The 24,061-nt window shown below is 33.6% G+C and overlaps 2 protein-coding genes across 2 annotated transcripts; one reads left to right on the top strand and one right to left on the bottom strand.

The window, feature by feature from the left end:
* The first annotated feature begins 1,021 nt into the window (after positions 1 to 1,021).
* On the top strand, positions 1,022 to 8,116 carry LOC115877601 (DNA-directed RNA polymerase II subunit RPB4). The gene is made up of 2 exons (XM_030893847.1): positions 1,022 to 1,161; positions 7,942 to 8,116. The coding sequence occupies exons 1-2, from the start codon at positions 1,022 to 1,024 to the stop codon at positions 8,114 to 8,116; spliced, it is 315 nt and encodes a 104-aa protein (XP_030749707.1).
* Positions 8,117 to 16,146: 8,030 nt separating this feature from the next.
* On the bottom strand, positions 16,147 to 16,845 carry LOC115877600. The gene has a single exon (XM_030893846.1). It carries the CDS (start codon positions 16,843 to 16,845, stop codon positions 16,147 to 16,149), a length of 699 nt encoding a protein of 232 aa, XP_030749706.1.
* Between the last annotated feature and the right edge of the window lie 7,216 nt (positions 16,846 to 24,061).

Raw genomic sequence — 24,061 nt, 5'->3', positions numbered from 1 at the left:
CGGAATTTTGTTTTATTTATACTTTCCTATTAATTTTGAAAAATAGCGGTAGCGATATTAAGCTGATAAGAATAGATATTATATTTTGATCTGTGTTAAAGGTTGAGAAGAGGATCACAATGGTAAAAACGTCCGCCGGAACTGAGTTTTGATTGCATTGGTTACAATATTCTTTTTGGGGCGGTTTGTTTTTGGTGTTATTTATGGACGATCCGCACTTTTTTTGTTAGAAAATGTCATTATAAGTGTTCCTCTTCTCAATTCTGTATAGAAAATTTTGACGCACCTAAAGTGGACCAGACCCCTTCAAATCATTATTGCCGGAAAAGTCACGATCAAAATATGAAAAAACATACAACCAGTTTTTGACATGGTGTGATGACAAAAAGGTGAAAAATCAATGCAATGAAAAAGTAATTTTAGCATATTTTGAAAATCTTGCACGGAAATACAGCACATCAAGTCTATGGACGTTTTATTCTATGTTGCGAGCCACAATATCCCTGAAGAAGAACGTCGATAAGTAAATATGCCTAAATCATTGCTTTCCTCAAAAGAAAATCTGAGTCCTACCAGCCTATTAAATCAAGGTCTTTCACAAGAAATGATATAGAAAAATTGCTGATAACAAACAATTTTTGCTTATGAAGGTAAAAATTACAATATTATTTAGATGTTCGTAGTTGTTATTCATTATTATATAAACTAGTTGTGTTATAGTAACTGAAATACTAAAAAGATAGTTATAACTAAACGGTTGTAGATAAAAGTACTTTACTTTTATGCCTAGGCATTAAATTACTTTTTTATCTTGTCAATAAAAATTAATACTTTTGTGACATTTGAAAAAAAAAGGAATTTTTGGTTTTGCCATAAATATAAATTTAATATGGGATTCTTTATTGGGATGTAGAGAAACTGGAATAACAGTAAACCCCCACAATACTCGTTACTTTAAAAGTTTCCGTTTTCTGTTGAAGAATTCGAAAACGCCGAAACACTTTTAATATCGGAAGTGCACATGCTGCTGGAACATCGAAAGGCGCAAAACGAATCCGCCGAAGACGAACAAGAATTCTCCGATGTGTTCATGAAAACGCTCACCTACACAGATCGGTTCAGGAAATTTAAAAATAAGGAAACTATTTCGGCTGTTAGAAAGTAAGTATAGATAGAGTGTTTTATTTTTTAGATTAGTATAGGGTACTTTTTATAAAAGATCTTTATAAAATAATGTATATTACACAATGTAACTGTGCACCTAGATTATGTAAGAATTAAATGAAGAATAGGGTGAATGAATGATAAAGAAGGGGAGCACGAAGCGAAGTACGAGAAAAGAGGTTACATCTTCGAGTTTTTTAAATAAATTTTAAGGTTACCTGCAGTTACACACATGGCCAAAATTATTGCAGATAACGATATTTTTATTTTATTTTGGACCTAATATGATTCTTTTTATATTTTTGGACATATTGACTTACTACATGAAAAACTAATATAAAATTAAAAATCTAAAAAAGTGCACTAGGCTGTTATTATAATTTTATTTCATAATGAGTGAAAATCAACAAAAACAAATTTCATTCTAAACAGAAAATATTGAATTATTTTAATTATTTCTCACAACTAATAGTCTGTATTGCCTCCTGCAAGCTGTGAGACGATGCGGCATGCTCTCAATTAAAGGCTGATTCATGGTACACCGGGCCGTACCCGAGCCGGGCACGTTCCGTAAAGTAGACACCGAGCCACGTCCGGGCCTTCAATATATGCTACACCGAGTGGACGACGGGGATCATGTCCGTGCCGATTATATTCTAGAAAACAGTGTTGCCGCAGTGGTACATTTGTACCAAATTTAATACTTTTAATTCTATTTGGTACAGTGGTACTACATTTTCAAATCCAGGATGATTTGGTACAATAATTATTTCCCACGCGCACCGAAAATGAATAGATATTTAATAATTATTGTCGTTGATATTGCATTAAACGCGCTTACCGATACCATTCGGAGACAATCCGCATTAATTAACGACGTATTATCAACGTTGTAATGTCTATAGCGTTGCCTATATTAAATAACCCGAAGAAAAAACTTGAAAATTTACTGTTTCTAACATGCTTCTATATTTGCGTTTTTTTTTAAATTTAATTTTTTTTTCCAAGTATTGTGTGTAGTATTAGAATTACTTAGATTTCTTCAACCTATACATACTTATAATTGGGTTTTCTGAATTTCTATTTCATGTTTTTCGTCTCGATCTGTGTCTTTCTCCAGGAAGTTTTTTTATGTAGAAATTTATGAAGAAATTCACAGCGACCAAACCGGTTAAAGTCATTTGCAGATGTATTTTGTTGTGCTTTAAAAAATTGTACCAAAGTGGTACATTTTTAGTTTATAATGTGGTACGCGCTAAAAGTTGGGTGCGGCAACACTGCTAGAAAACAGTCGCTATACGCCCGTAGACGAACGAAGTATTTAGCCGCGGCGGCTCATTTATGTTTGCCGCAACGGGGCCGGACCGTAGCGGATCCGAGGAAAAATGTACACCGACATTTCTCGGACGGGGCACGGACGCGTTCCGGCGAAGCTCGGCCCGTGCTCGGCTTAGCATGAATGCATAAGTATAAATAACATTTGACAATGTTTGGCCGTGCCTTCACCGTCGCACGGCCCCGGCCCGTCACGGTGTACCATGAATCAGCCTTAAGTCGTCCAGAAGATGTTGATGAATGGCTTCCCATGTTTCGCGCGCAGCAATTTTCAATTCATTTAAGGTACGGGTGGGATCATTCCTTTTGGCAATATGGCGTTTTAGCATGTCCCAAGCATGCTCGATCACATTCATATCTGGAGACATCGGTGGCTACCACAGTTTTCTTATACCCTCTTCCTCACAAAATTCGCGAACCGCTAAAGTGCGATGGGGTGGAGCATTATCGTCCATATAAACAAATTCATCCCCCACTGCCTCTCGAAATGGACGCACAATAGGCTCTAAAACGTCTCTAAGATATGAGGCACCTCTCATTGTGCCATCAATAAAAACAAGAGGAGTTCGACCTCCGTGTATTACACCTGCCCATACCATAATTCTTCCACCTTGAAACGGGACACGGGGTTGAGTTGCATTCAAGCGTGCTCGTCTTCCAGATGCTCTCCAGACCAAAGTTCGTCGCAAGTCTGACACTAGGCCTGTTCTTGTTTCATCACTAAACATGACGAACTTCCAATTAGGTCCATTTGCTCTCATCTCCTCAGCCCATTGTAGTCGCGTAATTTTGTGCTGTAAATTAAGCTTCGGAACACGTAGAGGTCTCCTTAAATGTAATCCTCTGTCATGGAGTCTTCCTGCTATGGTTTCTCTTGAAGCATTTACTCCTTCAAGGCGAGCTAACTCATTTTTAATAGCAGTACTAGAAAGCAGGGGATTGCGTCGTGCAATTAGGGATATTTGTCTTGCACAGCAGTAGTAACTCTCTTTCTACCTCTTCCAGGCCGGTCTGTAACCTCGTTTGTCTCCCTGAATTTTTTTAGTATTCGCGAAACATTGCTTTGGTTAACTCCTACAATTTCAGCTATTGCAACTTGCCGGTAGCCCTGTTGAGACAGTGTTACTATTCTGACTCTATTAAACTGTGAAATAATATTTCTAGGCATTTTAAGGCCAAAACAATGGTCAAATTTCTTCTGAAACCCAAGAGACCACAAATAAATAGAAATGTGCAAGAATTTGTAATAATATTGGGTCTGAACGGTAAACATTGTTTACCATATTCATTTAAACAAAAAAATGTTTATTACAGATTATCAAAGCTTTGTATAAAAAAAATTCTTTAAATTCCTTTCCGTATATTTTTAAACGATATATTATTATATATGTAATAATTTTGGCTATGTGTGTATATGCTTAAAACTTTATAATTGAATTTCTAAAAATGTAATTATTGAATTTGAAAATGTAATTATTCTATTAACAATGTAAGCCCGATACACTTGGATGTAATGTTAGGTTTTCTCATAAAACTTTATTGTATGTATTTCTTAGACGTGACTAAATAGAAATCATGCCAATAATAAAATATAAAATGTATTAAAAGTTGAAGCGTTTACGAACTTCAGAAGCCATTTACTTCCAAGATGGAATTTTCTTATTGTAACTGTAAATACAATATAAATTGTTTTGTAGTTATTGTTCAGGTGTTTATGAACTTTAGCACTAAATGGGTCTTACGATATAAATGCCGTGCTGTTACCAATAACACGATATTTAATAGTTTCTACAAAACTATAGCTAAAGTAAAATCAGAAACTGTAGGACGGTCTAGATTAGAAATGACAGTTATAAGAATGAAGCTAATTTTTGATGTTTTTGAAATTAAGATAAAAGGTTAATTATGTCAACTGTAGTCTGTTCTAATCTGGCGGCATAGCAGTGCCTCCGCCAAGTCGAGCACAGCCATAACATTCTTTTTTAAAACTTCGTTAGCCCACGGCCACACAGAAAGCGTTTTTTACGTTTTTAGTTAGCGTGAACGTCTTTAGCGACTAAAACAAAATAACAGGATTATATAGGGGTGGCCCCACCAAAAGCGTGTAGCGTTCGGCGTGTCTCGCAAAAAAACGCAAATGAGAACAAATCAGTTTGTTTTCTGTAGCGTATTTAGCGATTTCTAAGATGAGATCCCGTCATAGGCAGGGTTGGCATGATATATATCAATGATATATATCGGATATATATCATTGATATATATCATGATATTTATACCTTGATATATGTCATGATATTTATAAAAAAATAAAACTCAACTCCTTTCATAAATTTCTACGTTAAAAAAGTCAACAACATGTTTACGGCACAACGTATTTTTATTACTTTATGTGATTCCCCGAATTCGTTTCGGACTTGGCTTTTGTGAATCGGCGTGAACGTGCCTCAGCTGCACGAAATAATCAATATTGATTGACGGTGAATTACCATTAATAAAATTAATAAATCAAATATAAATTTGTTTGTTGTTAGTTTTAGAATATCTGTTTATTTTTTTGAATTTCCGTTTATTTTTTGAATATCCGTTTATTTCTTAGAATTCATGATTATTTTTTAGAATTTCCGTTTATTTTTTAGAATTTCTGTTTATTTTTAGAATTTCTGTTTATTTTTTAGAATTCCTGTTTATTTTTTAGAAGTTCTGTTTATTTTTTTAGAATTTCTGTATATTTTTTATATATTTTTGTTTTAGTGTTGTTCCTATTATGTGCAAAGCACCAATAATTAAGTTGAAATAAAAATATTTGCTTGAGTTCTTGATTTTACTTGATACTAAACGCAGTTTTACATAAAAAATAAAAACAAAAATAAATATCAAAACTTGATATATATCGGATATATATCAGATATATATTGGATATATATCCGATATTTGATATTTATATAAATATCATGATATTTGCCAACCCTGGTCATAGGCGGACGTTATATTTAATAATACAATAAAAATAAATTAAATAGTATGCATTTTTTTTCATTTTAGTGTATTATCTAAAAATATTTTTATAGAGAACATCTACTGTTTAGGAAGATTCTATTAAATTCAAAAATTTGAAGGAAATGTTTGAAAAAGTGTAGTTTGAAATGTTGAAAAAGTAATAAATTAAAGGAATATTTTCTTACCCGTAAAAAAGTTTTTATGCGTAAAAAGTGTCTTACCCGTAAAAAAAGTTTTTTATGCGCAAAAGTGTTTTTTTCTGCGTAAAAAAGTTCTTTTTACCAGAAACAGATATAGTTTTTGACGCCTAAAAATTAGTTTTTTACATGTAACAAATAGTTTTTTACACGTAAAAAATATTTTTTTGGGGTAAAAAAGTTTTTTTACCAGGAACAATAAGTTTTTGACGCGTAAAAAAATAGTTTTTACGTGTAACAAATAGATTTTTACACGTAATAAATAGTTTTATACGCGGAAAAAATAGTTTTCTACCAGTAACAAATAGTTTTATACGCGGAAAAAATAGTTTTCTACCAGTAACAAATAGTTTTATACGCGTAACAGTTTTATTCGCGTAAAATAATAAAAATAGTTTTTTACGTGTAACAAATGGTTTTTTACACGTAATAATTTGATTCACTTTTACAAAATTTATATTAAAATATCAATATTTTTGATAAACACATGGACTGCTCACAGATACACGTCGCGTTACTACGTATTTCTAAGCCGTTAACACGTTTCCTTACAACAACCTCGTGGGTCAGGGTCGTCTCGCTAGCTCGTATGTCACGGCCTTGAATCTTTACTCTCAGCGCGCGTAAAAAAATTTCACTCCAAAAAGTTTCATAAATCATGTCCTAAAATTGCGTTAGCAACTAGTAATATTATTTACTATTCTATTATATAATTATAATTATTTATTATATTATATTATAATTCTAACAAGTAACCACAACACTACAACATAAAAAACTATACACATATAAACTAAAATTCGTAAAATAAATGGCAAATAATAATTATTATTTTTACACACACCACTGGCACTAGCAGTAGATTGTGTTTCTCGCCGAATATTAGCCCCGGTCCGTCCACAATTCAATCCCAGCATCTTTTATCTTCGTCTCTTCAACGCTAACCGCGCCGATCTCGCCTATCTCTTTCTCACAGAATTGATTGTTGAACGGACCGGGAATCCACGAGCTTGCGACTTTACTAATTGACATCTTGATAGAAACTGCAGACCTACCGCGTCTTTTGCGTGTTTTTAATGGACATAAATCGAAAAAAAAACGCTTAAAACGGTCAAATCGCAAAAAGCGCCCGAGGCGCAAAAAACGCAAAACGTTAAAAACGCTTTCTTTGCAGCCGTGGGCTTATTTAGGCAAGAATATTAATTTTACTAATCAAGTAGACATACTATAGCTGGCTATATTGCCAATATATTTAGTGATTTTATCTAGTCTTTTAAAATCCCAAGTCTCGCAAACCAATTCTTCTACTACAAAAAGTTGTGAGATCTTAGGGTTAGTTGAAGAGCAATCTTGATTGAACAATCTGTTAACATTAACCATGTTAACTTCGCTCTTTTTCTCAACATTTTTCTTTGATTGTTCCTATAATATCTAATGTTTTAATATTTAGTGGAACAATAAAGAGAGACCGTTTATTATCATTATTCAGCTTATTTCATTTAGTTTCTATTGAAGCACCTTTTCAACAATGTTATAAATTGTTACTATCAATAGTAAGACATCTCTTTATTTCTGTAATAATTATAATAACTTGGTAATTGCACGGCACGGTAGACTTATATCCAGACGCCGTTTCCTAAGCCACCTTCTGGATGAACTTCCCTCCCACTACCCACTTAGAGAGGACCCACCAAATGGTGTTTCTAGCGACTGGAAAACCTGGAGAATGCTCAACCGAATCAGAAGTGGGGTGGCCCCATTAAAATCCAGTTTAATCAAATGGGGTTTGCTGGACAGAAATGACGACAAATGCGACTGCGGCGCCTTTCAGGACATAGAACATCTTCTTCAATGTCCTGCCTGCCCCCACAGATGTATCGTCGATGACCTATGGCTGGCTAAACGAGAAGCATTGGACGTAGCCCATTACTGGGCTAACAAACTATAATCCGGATACGAAAAACAAAGAAAAAAAGAATAATCTACAATCTACCATTTTGATTACTAAGTAAATCTAATAAAAAAAAGTATTTTAATTAGCAGAATATCATACTGTGCAATTGTCAAGTCATTATAATTATTACAGAAATAAAGATGTCTAATATTGATACTAACTATTTATAACAAAATTATTGAATAGGTGCTTCAATAGAAACTAAATGATGATAGACAAGATATAATTCTTAAGACGAAATGAAGTTTTGACAGAGAGATAGACCAACATTGATAGTCTTTGTTTTTATTTCAGTTTATTAAACCAGAAGAAACTGCACAAGTTCGAGCTAGCAGCGATCGCAAACCTATGCCCCGAAACAGCCGAAGAAGCTAAATCTTTAATTCCATCGCTTGAAGGAAGGTTTGAGGATGAAGAATTGCAAACTGTCCTGGAAGATATCCAGACGAAACGAAGTATCCAATATTAGCATTTCATAATATTAATAATCATGTAATAAATATTAAGTTCCAAAAAGAAAATTTTATCTCATTTGTGTCTCTTTAATTATTATAGAGAATAACCTCGAGCAATTAGATATTGTCCCTCGGGACAGAAACTTTGCCCTTAGTAATTAACACCCTTATAATTTCCTTGATACATAAATAACTATAATTAATGTTATACTATTGTCAAAGATATGTTTCTATTTGACTGTTTCTATGGTGACAGTTCAGTTGTCAAGCGATAGCAGCCTTGGATCTGTATGGGTGACGTATGTAGAATTCAGTCAGCTGTTTCATAAGTATGAAATATTTATATAGGTTTCTCATATTCCGACCACTCACATCTCGCGGTCATCAAAGTAAATATTTTCATATAAATTTTCCTATTTGAAAATTACATAGGTTTATATTGATTTTGAAGAGCCAAAATAAACTACTCCAGTCCTTTCCTAAAATTTTCCGTGCATTATGGCATGCAGTCAGCGATTATTGGGGAGTGCTATAACTTTTTAGTCACATTGCACATATGCTCGATATCTAAAATAGTGCTATATCGTTAACTTTTTAGTTTTAGTCACATTGCACATATGCTCGATATCTAAAATCGCGTAACGTGGCACTTATGTCCGATATTTAAATTAAAATAAAATTATTATAGCTTCATTCACAACATCGAAATTAGTTGAATAAATTAGTGGTTTTAATTATACTTTATACGTAAGAGTTTGCGATTAATCAAATGTCTAAAAAACAATTAAAATTAATAGAATATCCTACAGCTTGTCAGTCAGTTGTATCCATAGAGAAAGTATAATATTTAGCTTATAAAACAATCAGCTTTTGATATCTAACCACAATTTCTTTTGACGGCATCAAAGGCCAAAATGACATTTCTCGCAAATTTTTAAATTTAATTAGAGGAAAAGTCAAAAGTTTGATCACTTTTTCTGCTAATCAGTGGCGGCTCGTCAGGGTAGGCAAGGTAGGCGGCGCCTACCCAAAGATTTTGGCAGAATTTAAGCGATTTATTACGTTACATTATTTACTATTAATGTTGCCAATACATAAAAATACTATTAATACACGGAAATGTGTTTTAATACTCAATATTATTTTAATATTTGTGGTCTTGTATATTAACATATGCACTACCGCTAGCGTACGCTGACTGTGCCGTTGCGTTAGAAAACAAAATAATTTTGACCGTTAGAGTGCCTTTGTTTACTTGTGTCTAGCCCTAGCAGGCAACTATTAAGCCCGACCAATTACGTTAGAGTTTTTGACAAACACAAATGAATTAACACACTCCACATAACCACGCTAACCAACCTGATTGGTCAAGCTTAATAGTTGACTGCTAGGGCTAGACACTTCTCCTTTGTTTGGCGATTTCTACATCGCCTACTATCAGAGTCGATGCACGACGTACGGTAGTCTTCTGTCTCTGTCTAACTCATCGTGCGGTAACGACGCGACGCAAGTCGGAGTTGTATCGTATTAAGGCGGGGCTTAGGCGAAACCTCCGGTCGCCTTCGTATGAAGTCGTGGAGGCTCGATAGGCTGAGAAGTTAAGGGGATACTCCCGACATATCATAAGGAGATAATAATATCTCGAGAACCATTACTCGTAGCGATTTTTATGAAGAGATCTTTCTTACGTATAAAGCTTGATTTTCATGCATCCGTTATCCGACGATACGATGATACGATATTAATTTTATTGGTTGAATCTAAAGACTTCGGTTGGTGAGAAACGGTTAATCAATCGAAGCCTTTAAATACAATCAATGAAATTAATATCGTATCAATGTATCGTCGGACAACGGATGCATGAAAATCAAGCTTAAACCGTCGTACATGAATATTTTTTACTCGGTAGTTTTATACAGGTACAGACAAAAAGTTATTACTCTTCAAACCAGTTAAAAAACATGTAGGTGGCGCCCTCTATTAGTAGGAGTCATATTGACATCAAAATCAAATTACTCATGTCAAAAAACTCCTAGACACGAATTTTCATCCAAATATTGACGTTACTACAGAAATTATTTGGAAAAAATCGAAACAAAAATTAAACACCCCGTATCTCCGAAACTAAGCATTTTAGGATATACATTTATACAAACTTTCTTACTTGTTTTTATCTGTAGAATATGCTGCCGAAGTTTCCAGAATACAGTTCGGACCACCCTGTATAATATTATATATCCAAAATTTTAATAGTTGTAACATTTCATTTTGTTTAAATAAATGTTAGATTTCAGTGTGGTAAAAAATTGTCAGTGATGCCATTGTTTCTATAGTTGGACTACTGAAATTTGGTAGGAGAGTTTTATAGAGATGAAGAAAAATATATATGTGACATTTTGGACAGTTCAAAATTTGCATGGGATTGCCTATGTTTCCAAAGACGATGCACCACCTGGTAGTCGATCTTTTATACATGTTTATGACACCAATCCATGTTTTCAACAGCATAAAATACATACTACATAGGATGCATCTTTAAAGGAAATTCCAAATCAAACGCCGCAAAATATTATTCCAATCTATTATTAGTATATCGAAAGCTAAATTCGAATGCTCTCTATATATTCCGTCGATCTTCGTTTAGGAAAAGCAAACAACATTTGTCAAAGCACAGACCGACCTCAAGAGACGTATTTTTGGGTATAAAAATCTGGATTTCTAATTATAATTTCCCGAAAATATCCGTGTAGGAATGGCCCCCTCTTTTATCTTTTACACACAGAAAAAAAGGTAATTGAAATTAAAATATATTTTTTTGGGCATAAATATACAGTACGTCCCCGGATTATTTTTACAAGAGGAAAAACTTTTTTTTTTGAGAAAAATGTATTCTTTTTAAAAATGTTTGCTTGTTCTAAAATGGTTAATCGTCTATACTTTTCCAAATTTCCATACCATTTTACAGAAAATTAAAAAAAAAACATCTAAATATGATTTAGTCCTAAAAATCAAAAGGTGTCTTTATGGTAATATAATTTCGATTTCATTCTTTGATAGATGGTTATTATTAATTTTGATTAACATATTCTTACTTCGTCATATTTTTGCTGCTGTAAAGTATCATATTTTTCGATAACGATATCAGTCTTTCTGTACCATTGAACTAAATAAATTTTGTACTTTTTAACATTTAAACGAGATTTGGTATGTTAGTAGATGACGTAAATTAGGATTGATTGACGCGATCAAATGTTTTCGATCACTTCCGGTTTCACCGGAAATTACTACAACTTTTTATTTTTAAACGGCACTCTCGATATTTCTTTACCTTATTCGATAGAAAATAACATTCTGAATAGAATGACATATCATATGTCAACTTTTGACATTTTCGCATACGGCTTATTTGAAATTATAACTTGCGATTCATAACGAAAATTTGACTCGAAATACCAAGTGTGTGGTATCAAATTATTCGTCAATAAATGCTTTTTCCAAATATGCTAATGAACCACCCTCGTTCCAAAAATACGATTTGGGCATCTCTTAACCGGCCAGGATGAGACACCAAAAACATTAAAGGATCAAATCTATTTTTTCAAGGCTCCTTGATTAAGAATTAATGTTTTTAGCATAGTCATGGCACTCTAGATTCAAATTTAAAATACGATTTTTTAATAAGCGACAAAGTCAAAAATTCACATAATATGATATGTCATTCTGTTCAGAATGTCATTTTCTGTCGAATAAAGTAAAAAAATATCGAGGGTGCCATTTAAAAATCAAAAGTTGTAGTAATTTCCGGTGAAATAGGAAGTGACCGAAAACAATTGAACACGTCAATCAATCCTAATTTATGTAATATACTAACATCTCGTTTTTTAACTGAAAAAATAAAAAAGTTATAGGGGTGAGCCACTTTTGAGACACACCCGGTATAGACAATTCAACCATATTTTTAGTTTTTTTTATAATTTTCTCTAAAACAGTATGGAAATTCGGAAAAGTATAAACGTGATTAGTCATTGTCTAACAAGCATACATTGTTATGTATAATGCTTTTTGTCAAAATATCAATAATAAGTATTTCAATTAAAAGTTTTTCCTCTGGTAAAGAAATTCCGGGGACATACTGTACAATTAGCATGAGCTAAAGTGTATCCAACCATTCCAAGTGTTTCCAAGATTTCTACCTATGACATATATATCAAAAAATGACAGAAAGGACAATTTACTTATCAATTAAAATGACAGAAAACATAATTTACTTATAAAATAAAATGAGCAAACTGTCACTGTCATTGATCGTAGATAGACTTAGTGAGAGTGCCCACCAAAGTGACGGAGCATCTGACGTGGCACGTGATCTGGCAAGTAACATGCATTAATGCCTAAACAATTAAATACCTATTGCAAAAATTCATGTTCTTCTTGTACAGAAAAAAATTAATAATGGAAAAATATTATTTTTGTAGGACATCAGCGAAAAAATTGGCAAGCATTTCAAGTGCTCCACATACTAAGAAAAATCCGCTGATGAAACATTTATTGCTTCAGTCATAAAGACTTTTCAAGAATAAAAAACGATAAAATTTAAAATTAAAATATAGCCGACGATTTTTTTATGGCGACTGCACAAAAATATGTACTGTGTCCCAATAAAAATATTCACATTATAATGATCCTTTTTATCTTTGACCTTAAAACGCAAAACGCTTTACAGATGTTGCAAAAGAAAATAATTTTCTTAAAACAGCACTGAGGGCAGCTAGCACTGAGCACGAAGCTGGCCAAAACCGTGGCTAAATGAAATCTAAAGGCTCCCACAACATCGTACATTTTCGGCAGGATTACTCTACGTACAAAACTGTTCGGGTAATCACGAACTTGATTTGTCGTGATTAGGGATACAAACAACAGTGGCGTTTATTTATTTATTTATTTATTTATTGAGTGTTAGGGGGTGCAAACAGTACGTAGTACCAAAATAGCATCCACAATATACTTAAATCAGCAAGTAATATACAATAAAACATAAAGATATACATATACAAAATGGAACATAACAAAAATTATTTGTGACCAAAAAAAAAAAAATGCAATTGAATGCAATATATTATAAATGTAAACGTAATATATTTTATGTATTTTTAGAGGAAGAAAGCCCTCATAATTTTTTTAAATTTCAAAAAAGACAGCGAAAAAATGTCTATGTCTACTCTAGAACTTAACTCATTAAATGAATTCTGCATTCTAATCAATGGAGAATGCTGCCCTGTGTTGGTTCTGCGATACGGGATATCAAATAAATTTGTATTTCGAATGGTTCGGCTAGGGATTCTTAAGTTGAGTTGTGACAGTAAGTAAGGAGAGTCAATTGTCGAATGCAATATTTTATACAACATACACAAATCCGATACTGTTCGTCTATCCTCCAAACGGATAATTTTAAATCTAGAGCGAATTTGGTTGTAGTCTCTCTGCTCAGTCTCAGCCGCACGCATCTTGAAAGCCAGAAACCTCAGGAACTTATTTTGAACACTTTCTATTCTATTTACATATATAGCATATTGAGGATTCCAGATAATTGAAGCGAATGATATTCTGCTATGAATAAACGCATAATATAAAGCTATAAGTGTTCTAGGATCCCTGAAATCTCTTGAATACCTGTTTACAAAACCAACCATTCTATTGGCGGTATTTATTGTTCGTTCTACGTGGATTTTAAACGATAATTTCTCATCAAATGTCACCCCCAGGTCTTTCATATGTGTAACACTTTTTATATTTATATTGTTTATTTTATAAGTGTGATTAATTTTATTTGAGTTTTTTGTAAATGACATGTGGAAACACTTAGAAGGATTTAGAAACATCTGGTTATCCATACAGAATTTCTCAAGCCTGGCGATATCTTGTTGTATTTTTATGCAGTCATCTGCAGATTTCACTCCTCGATATATTTTCAAGTCATCAGCATAAAGTAGTACGTTACAATGTTTAAAGCAAGATTTTATGTTGTTTATATATATAATGAAAAATAGTGGTCCCAGATGACTGCCTTGAGGGACACCTGAAGTTACTTTAAACGCGCGCGACTTATAACCCAACACAGAAACCACGTTCTCTCTATCTGATATGTATGACTCCGACCAACCCAAAATCGCACTGTCCACGCCCACCTCAGCAAGTCTCTCCAACATCCTATTATGGTTAATTTTGTCAAAGGCCTTGCTGAAATCAGTGTAGACAGTGTCGACCTGAAAACGGGCGTCCATATGACCTGATACATAATTTGAAAAACACATCAGATTTGTCTCCAGCGAACGATTAGGAAAAAAGCCATGCTGCTCTTCCATTATGGAACTCTTTACAGTGGATAATACGCGATCAAAAACAACCTTTTCTAAAATTTTACCAAATATGCACAGCTTACTTATTGGTCTGTAATTATTGACATCATTGTTTTGACCACCCTTAAATATTGGACTTATCTCAGCCACTTTCCATCTATTAGGAAAAATTCCTTGATATAAAGATGCATTATAAATTATATTTAAGGGTTGAACCAGACAATCTCTACACTTTTTTATAAAGACAGGAGGGATACCGTCCGGCCCAGGGCATTTTTTCAGATCTAGTTCATTAATAATTTGGAGAATGGTATTGTTTACAATAGGCTCAATAGTTTTTGTGCATTTGTTAACACTGAAATGGCCGTGACGTGTGCTATGATCTTTTATATAAACACTACTGAAAAATTCGGCAAACAAGTCAGAAACTTCTTTACCCCCGTTTGCCGTTTTATTATTATATTTTATTGAGTGGGGTATAGCATCATGACCTCTCTTCTTACTAGCAATAAACTTCCAAAACTGTTTTGAATTGCGCAGAATCTCACTTTCCGTATTGTTAATAAAATTTAAATAGTCACTTTTTATCATTCGCTTAGAAAGAGTCCGCAGTTCACAAAATCTGATGTAGGAACTTTGATCTTTATACCTTTTGTATCTTTTATGAAATTTGTTTTTCTGTTTTATAATTTTTATGGTCTCAAACCCAAAGAAAACCGGAAATCGACCTTTTATTTTACGAACAGGGACAAACTGCTGTATTGTTGTATTAATTATATTATAAAATATTTCCACCATTGCATTCATTTCATTATTCAAAAGACTCTCCTCCCAATTGACTTGGGACAACTGGTGATTAACATTGTCATAATTAGCTTTATTAAAATTGTATATTTGCATATTAGAATGTGAAAGGCATTTAGTAAGCGAAATATTCCACAAGAAATCCAATGCCCTGTGGTGATGATTCTCCTGAACCAAGTAATGCAATGATTGATTTACATTTAAAATAGAGTTATTTTTATTGCTTAAAATTAAATCAAGAATTTTGTTATTACTATTGTATACATTGTTAAATTGCATCAACCCGAAATAGGAAATAGCATCTAGAATTTCTGAAAATTTATTTCCAGTTTGAAACGGTTCCAAAAACAATTCGCTAGAAATTTGCCAACTTACGGTATTCAGGTTGAAATCCCCCACCAACAGAGCAACATTCTCCTGAATAACAATTTCATTCGAGTATAGATTGTTCACAAAAGCACTCACAGAATAGTCACAATTTGGTGGTATATAGACACAACACACAAAAACGCGGCTGTCTCCAGTTCCCACACAGATCCAGACATCCTCGGCCTCCGACTCAAGCTCTACACATCTACTTGACTGGTAAATACTCTTCACGGCAATAAGGGATCCTCCGCCTTCTTTTTTTGTTGAAGTCGCTGTTTCCCGATCTCTCCGATATACATTATATTTACTGCTAAACAGCTCACTGGTTAGTACAGTACTGTTTAACCATGTTTCAGTCAGACATATGATATCATAATCATTTGAAACCAAATTATTATAAAATCTGTTTGTTTTAGTTCGTAGACCCTGTGTATTCTGATAATAAACATGAAGTTCATTTATCATGGTGATGCAGTTAAATGTTTTATTGGTAAAGGTTTAAGGAAACTTAAAAGTTACAGGTTTTCCAAAATATTCGTATTGCGTACAAGAACTATGCGGGAGGTATCGTCTTTACGAATAAAAACCATTCCATTTTTCGTCCAGGTGTATTTGTAATGTTTCTCCTTCGCAACCGATCTAGTTTGTTTAAATAAAATTTTATTCTCTAAAGTTAGGTGTTCGTTTATGTAAAAATTATCTGATATTCCCTTTATCTCCATTCTTGGTGAGCCATTTTCCTTACGCATTCGCTTTTGTTTAGCTGCTGCAAGAAAATTTTCTTTTTCATTGCGGTTATTGAAACGAACAATTATATTTTTAATTTTATTATTAGAATTTTTGTTTAGTTGGACTCTGTGCACATACTCAATTTTCTCAGATGCAATGCTGTAGTTAATGTAGTTTCCTATTTCATGGATTACAGTTTTAAGATTTTCGTTTTGTTTTTCGGGGATTCCCTGTATTTCAATATTATTTAAACGACTAGATTGCTCCAAGTCACTCAGCTTTAGTTCGAGATTAGCAACATCCGTCTTCAGTTTTGCATTTTCTTTGAGTATTTTGTCGGTAGCCCGCATCCACTCGTTAATTTTTATTAATTTTTCCTCGAAATCGGACACCTTATCAGAACAGAAGGTGACCGAATTAGACAAAACAACCTGCTGCTCCCGGATAGCACGAAGCTCCGCAGTGATGGTTTCCATAGCCGCCATGAGATCGTTGTTGCTTATAGAGCGCTCAGGGTAATTCCGCTTAGTGCTGGTGTCTGCAGTTGAACGTTTATCGACGGGCGGAGAACTATCGACGGGTGGAGTGAGAGAATATCGAGAGCGCGCCCCATCTCTGCAGTCTGAACACTTGACATAATTCCGTCCACACGTAGGCTATCGAGCTGTTTACCGGCAATTCCAAGACACTGGCCATGAAAAAACGCTCACAAAACCACTACACTGCATTCCGGGTTTCTTTCGATTAACGGTTTCCTTGCAAATCTTGCATTGTTTATTCATTTTGACTTAGTATTGGTTTCGTATAAAAACTTGCTTTATTAAAAATTTTAACGACGGTAAACACTCTGACCGCGATGTTTACCGTGTGAGTGTCTACCTACTACTAGTAGTAGGTAGGCGTTATCAACGGTTTTAGCTATAAAAGCTAAATATGCTAAGAGAAAACGCTCTAAATGGGCAAAAAGTGGCTTCTTAAAAGAAAACAGTTCTCTCACATTAATTTGTTGGAGACTTTTAGTTTTGATAACATAACTTCATATTCATAAGCCTTATTCTTCTTATCTCTGTCTGCGTATTCACTAGATTTAATTTTCCAAAGACATGGAAGATTTCTGTACATTTCTATTAATTCTCTTAAAAATTGTTTACTGCATTGCCTGAAATCACCCATTTTATAATATACATAAATCACGTACAACACTGCCAATTTTTAGAAATATATATATCGTGATTACCGGTGTGCATACCACACACGGGCCAACTTGCACGATCACGTTCAAAACCGACGAGAAAAATCAGTTCAAAACAGATTATTTGGAACGCCGGCAATCACGACGGTTTTCAGCCACACACCGACCGGATTGCTCGAATATTTTTGCACGTCGAGTAATCCTGCCGAAAAAGAACGACGTCTGTGGGGGCCTTTAGGCAACTAATTCCGGTGAACTATCCGGACACACGATTTTTGCATTTTTCTCTTTTTGACCAAAAATAAGTAATTTTAAATAAGAAAAAATGCGTATTATGCACAGAATTCCAAAATTTCGGTGAATTGGGTGAATTTTAACACATAATTTGACATGACACAGACAGAAGGAAAAGCAATGTTGGTACTTTCACTGAATTTTCAGTCATCAAAAAAAAAAACGAAAATAATAGAGTGGGCTATAGTTAGAAATTATCCTAAGGTCCAGCTAACGCCAAATCATTACTTTTTTGAGTCTTTCCACCAAAAAGGATGCATGACAGCTAGGCTTAAATTCCGGTTAACTTAATAGCTGATTTGGCAACCATGTATCAGTCCGCAATGAATCTCAAATAAAATTCAAGATTCAATTTTCACTACTGTGTAGTTGTCTCTGCTATCACAGATTATACAGATTATAATCTTTGTTTTTTCTTTATTGTTTTTCGTGGTTCCAATTTTCGGAATCGGGCACTAGTTAGGTGACTAGTTTGCGTACATACCACGCCCACTTATGGCCTCTAAAATTGTGCACAGCGCCTGACCGGCACAGTTATTAGAGAGATATCGGAAAACCGAATAGTAATCGTAATCCAGTATTTACGCGTACCTTATCATGGTTACGATATGCGCGAGTCAACGCAACACCCGTTAATAACGTTACCGCCTGACATAATTTGCTGACCAATTACACACAAGCGCTCTTTCTAAATAACCTCTGAAAACGTTTAAAAATTGCTTAAATGGGCATGTGCGGGTATTTGACAACCGGAGCCGGCCGGCGAGATCTTTTATTTTAGGTTATGTTTGAATTGTTTTGAATTATTGCTTTAGTTTTATTAGGTAATTTGATATTTAAGTAGCTGGGGGATTAGTTTTAATTAAATAAATATGGCCCAAAATATGGATTCCACCTCTTCCAATACTAAAGAACATATAAAGAGTCTTAGGTTTACAGCAGATGACGACTTAGCCCTTCTAAGAGAATTTGTCGCTTGTTGTGCTAAACCCATTGGCAAACGTTGAACAATAAAGCACTGGAAATAAGCACTTTAATCCTTTAGTTTTAAAATACCTAGTAAACAAAACAATTTCAAAGTTTTAAATTGAAAGTTAGGTTAAGTTTAAATAGCGGACGCGACGCGATCAGAATTCTTTCCGATCCGATAACTATAAATGAAGAGAGTTAATACCATCTCACGTAAAGGAAATAACACCTGGCCTTATTAACGTCCATGCACGCTATTCGGTTTAGCGATATCTCTCTATTACGGTGTTTATTGTTATTTTACGCCAGTTTATTTTTGCGCACAGGAAATTTGACTCGTTTGCACATCGTCATAAAAAACAATTTTCGTACCACGAATTAGGGACAAGATTTTTATCTGTATACTTATAGGATACCTAATCTGTGCTGCTACTGTCAGCATAAACGTAGAAACCTTTGAATAGAAAGATTAAGGGATGGGTATAATGCTGTGTAGGTATTCATATATGGACCCTAGAGTAGGGATCCTTGACAGTTGACTCTGACTATTTGATACATTTGAATTTGATTTGAAATTTTGTGCATTTGTCTGTCTTTACTGAGTTTATTTTATGTTATCTACTATTTATTCTACAACTGGTAGTCGTTTAGAGGTAGTAAATATAGAAGAAAATTGTGACAGAATATAAATTAACAGTGACTGTAAACAGTAAAGACTGTAAAATAGTTGGTTGTGTGACGTAGAAATAGGTCGAAAATCGAGGGAAATAATGGAATAACTTTTCACTGGTAGGTGATTATAATAATATACATACGTGTAGTAAACCGATCATTTATGAAATTCACTTAAAATTATCTAATTATGTATATATTTTTTTCTTGCATTTTCGCTTTTATTTACTATTTGTCAAAGATAATTATGAAAGATTCAGTAGCGTATCGGATGTTCGTGTTATTAAATAGTTATTATAGCTTATCTATTTTTATTAGAATTATATATTTTTATACCAATTTTAATAATTACCAACATTTATTGACAACGTAAAGTAAAACAACAAATTATTGAGTCTACCCTACATCATTTACATTTACACGTTTTGAATAAAATTGGAACGGCACTGATAAATCGGAATTTAAGTCGGCCATTTTTGGTCCCCATCGCGCTCGACCTAAGTTTTTCGATATGCTCCTTCCTTAATCTTTTAATTCAAAGGTAGAAACGGATATAAACAAGTCCGGGACTCTATCATTATTGGTTATGGAATTTGGTATAGAAAATAATATTTTTGAGAATGTATTTTATGAGAAAGAAGAAAAGAGATTTATGAAAAAAAGTCCTTTGCCTCGGGAATAGATACCTAACGGTCGTGGAAACAGTTCGAAATTGACCGAGACAACAGGAAAGGCAAAAAAATCTCCTCACGCCCTTCTCCGCAATTTCACGAGTAGTTTCGAGGCTCTTTTAAGAAGTGAAAATAGGTCAAGACTAATGACTAAAGAATATAAGGACATGTAACGCCCATATACGGGCTGCAGCAGAATTTGTAACCTTAGACACCCTTCTTTTGATGGCAAACAATGAGTCATCATCTGGTCACCAGCGACAATTTTAGCGATTTTTAATAGTTTGTGTGTAGTGAACTTTGTATAAACTTTATTACAATGGTGATTAGTTGTTCAGCTTTCAAGTGTAAAAGCAGCAGCGATAAGAAAGAGCCAGGAGTTACGTTTTCATAGGTAAATAAACAGTACGCTCCACCTTTTTTAGCGTTTTCTTAGTTTGCTTATTGAATTCGATAATCATTTTTCTGATATTATATGTACTTGATGTGTCCTATACGTCGATACTAGTTTTGTACTTTTTGTTAACATTTTAATACGTTTTTTTCGTAATTAATTAGTATGATACCTACGTATACACCATAGGCGTAGTCAAAACATTTATCAAAAATATAAATATCTCTTTAAACAACTGGGTTAAGAAAAATATGTGTCACGGCACTGTTTGGTGACATCGTCACAATTTGCTCTCGGGTGTTATTTGTCCTTGGATTCTTTAGTCATTGGTCAAGACAAACTGAAATAGGCCAAGACAACCGACAACCAGAGAACATATTCGAATAAAATTAGGAACATGTTTTTTCACATCAGACTTTATTCAAATAATCTAAAAATTTCATTTTAGGGTAAATGAAATACGTATTGACTGTAAAGAGGAAAAAAAATAGATAATTACTTTTTTTACATATTTTAACAATATGTAATTACAACTGTCATTAATTAATGTTACTGCTGATAAAGACTGAGAGAAGATCGTTATCAACATAAAATGCTACAAAAACAGGAAGTAAGTAATTTACGATCAATCTGTACTCTGATAATTGCAAACTAATCAGTAGATTAAAATCGATTTTTATTAATTACTTAATGAGAACTGAAGTGAATTTTTAAATTTCGCAAGAGATTATTTCAATTTAATTAATCTCATGAATTCCATTTTTAACCACATGTTTCAAATTTTGAGCAAATAAAATAATATATTCAATATTAATAAATTGATTTGGAAATGCAGGGAGTGAATTGTTTACAAATGCAAATATTTTTATATACAGGGTGGTCCGAACTGTATTCCGGAAACTTCGGCAGCATATTCTGCAGATAAAAATAAGTAAAAAAGTTCCTATAAATGTATGTTCTAAAATACTTAATTTCGGAGATACAGGGTGTAGAAGTTTGATTTTTATTTAGATTTTTTCCAAATAATTTCTGAAGTAACGTCAATATTTGGATGAAAATTGGTGTCTGGGAGTTTTTTGACATGAGAAATTTGATTTTGATGTCAATATGACTCCTATTTGCAGTGGGCGTTACCTACAGGTGTTTTAACTGTTTTGAAGAGTAATAACTTTTCGTTCGTACTTGTATAAAACTACTGAGTGAAAAAATATACATTTCCGAAACATGTTGAGTAGATAGGTAGTTATTTGACTGAAATTATAAATTTAGGAACTTTTTGTTTTTTTAATTAATCATATTTTTTTTTTGAAAAAATGATGATAAAACAGTTTCTGTTGAACTTTTGACACAAAAACATTTCATATTTATGATTTCAGTCTAATAACTGAGGTGCCCGGTGGCGTAGAGGTACAGGCTCTCGTCTACCAATCTCAAAGTAGTGGGTTCGAATCCCATACCCGGCATTTCATCAGCCGACTATTTTTATTAAAATAAAATTAGTTTGGGTACCTAGGTCGACACAGCCTTAAATGAGTACTTGGGATTCACAATCCTGAGGTAATAATAGGCGGTTGAAGCGTAGTGCTAGCCATATTACCTTTTTTGTATACCGAACGGCTCTAGTATGGCAAGCTGTACCTTGCTACTCCCAAGGCGTTAAACGCTATATACGGGATCTATTATTATTATAGTCTAATAACTATTTAGTCAACATGTTTAATTTATGTCAATCATGACAACTATATTGATAATTTTAGATTCCAAATATCTCGAGAACCGTTACTCATAGCAATTTTTACCAAGGGATCTTTTTTGCGTTAATGTAGGTGGTGCCCTCTACAAGCACGAGTCATATTGACATCAAAATTCCTCATGTCAAAAAATTCCTAGACACTATTTTTCATCCAAATATTGACATTACCTCAGAAATTATTTGGAAAAAATCGAAATAAAAATGAAACAACACCCTGTATCTCTGAAACTAGGCAGGCATTTTAAGACATACATTTATACGAACTTTTTTACTTTTTTTATCTGCAGAATATACTGCCCAAGTTTCCGGAATACAGTTCGGACCATCCTGTATAATTGCTCTATTTTGTGACGTGAAATTATTTTTGAAAAAGTATTATTGCGGCATAGCCCTGGGGAATTTTTTCAATAGATAGCAGTGCCTTTAAACGTGCATTTTGTGACTGTGTCATATTTAAACCAGTATGCCTCATTTTTAAGCAAATATGAGATTAGTCTTGATCATCTGCTGATGATGCTCACATGGTTAGCGAAACGCACGTCCAGTGTAAAAGTAAAAGTGTTTTTATTATGTGTGTATTGTGTATTTATATTAGTGTGTATTGTGGTGATTTAGTGTTTTATTTTGCTGTGTAATACCAAAGGTTCCAACCCCCAACTGTAATATTAATGGTTGTAACTAAGAAAAAAACTAAAAGCTTTGAAAGATGTCTCATTTTTATACCACTTGACCCTCATAAATTATGAGTTTACTACTTATTTTTATCTTTCAATAAGACCAATCATGAAATAATTATTTAAAATATATTTCTCATATGCGTAGTGGCATTTTGAGGTTTCAAATTTATGTAACATAATTATTCATTTGGCCAATTAAATTCGTGAATATCCGATATTAATACTGAAAGTGCCCCGAAGAAAATGTAATTTATTAGAGTATCGGGAAAACTGTAAAACAGTGGAAATTGTATTACGATAGCAATTATAGAATTTCATGAAAATGAATTAATCTTCATCACTGAAATCCGATAAATACGTTTAAAATCGAACAGCTTCAATAATTTTGTAATGGCTTAAATACACGCAAATTTCAAAGCTTTTTGAATGCTTTTAATTATTCCCTTAAGCTGTGCCCTTGTCCTTGAATGTTTACTTTAAACTATTTTGTTTGCATTAAATTAACTATGATACTATTTATTTTTTTTTAAATATTTTCTATGTAGAAAAATTCTCTTAGGTTAGGTTTGGTTAGGTTGCTGGGATCCTGTTTGAATCCTCACTCGGAGGCCTTGGGACCATTTGCGATACCCCTGTTATTGTTGTACCAAACCTTCCTCTTATTCTTTCTTTGCGTTAAAGGACTTCCAGCTCTTTGCAAAGTTCTCGATGTCGCTGATGTTGGCTTCTGCCGCTTCCTCTAATCCCTCCAAGAAGCCTTGCCCTAAATGCACAGCAAATGATCTATGGTTTTCTTCTTCCTCTTCGCATTCATTGCAGTAGTCGTCATTGGAAATCTTCCATCTCACGAGGTTTACCCTTATGGTGCAGTTTCCAGTGATGACACCTACAATTATGCGTACTAGGTTCTTTCTAGGTAAGGTAAAGGTCAATTACAATACGATGACTATCTAGTGATCTACAGCGGAGTTGAAAAACAAACAAGGGCAAAAGAAGGAGTAGCAATCGCAGTAGCATGAAAGTACCAATCAAACATACGGGACTGCAGTTATGTATCCTCGCGAATCTTGGTCGTAAGA

The sequence above is a fragment of the Sitophilus oryzae genome, unplaced genomic scaffold (assembly GCF_002938485.1).
Source record: "Sitophilus oryzae breed Bouriz unplaced genomic scaffold, Soryzae_2.0 scaffold_1494_pilon_pilon, whole genome shotgun sequence".
Lineage (NCBI taxonomy): Eukaryota > Metazoa > Arthropoda > Insecta > Coleoptera > Curculionidae > Sitophilus > Sitophilus oryzae.
The sequence above is the reverse complement of the archived record's forward strand: the minus strand, read 5'-3'. Positions and strand labels throughout refer to the sequence as shown.

Excerpts from the sequence above, each read along its gene's own strand:
- LOC115877601 (XM_030893847.1), top strand. The coding sequence starts at position 1,022 with ATGCTGCTGGAACATCGAAAGGCGCAAAACGAATCCGCCGAAGACGAA. Across the intron at positions 1,162-7,941 it reads ACTATTTCGGCTGTTAGAAA|TTTATTAAACCAGAAGAAAC; the intron begins GTAAGTATAGAT and ends TTTTTATTTCAG.
- LOC115877600 (XM_030893846.1), bottom strand. The coding sequence starts at position 16,845 with ATGGCGGCTATGGAAACCATCACTGCGGAGCTTCGTGCTATCCGGGAG.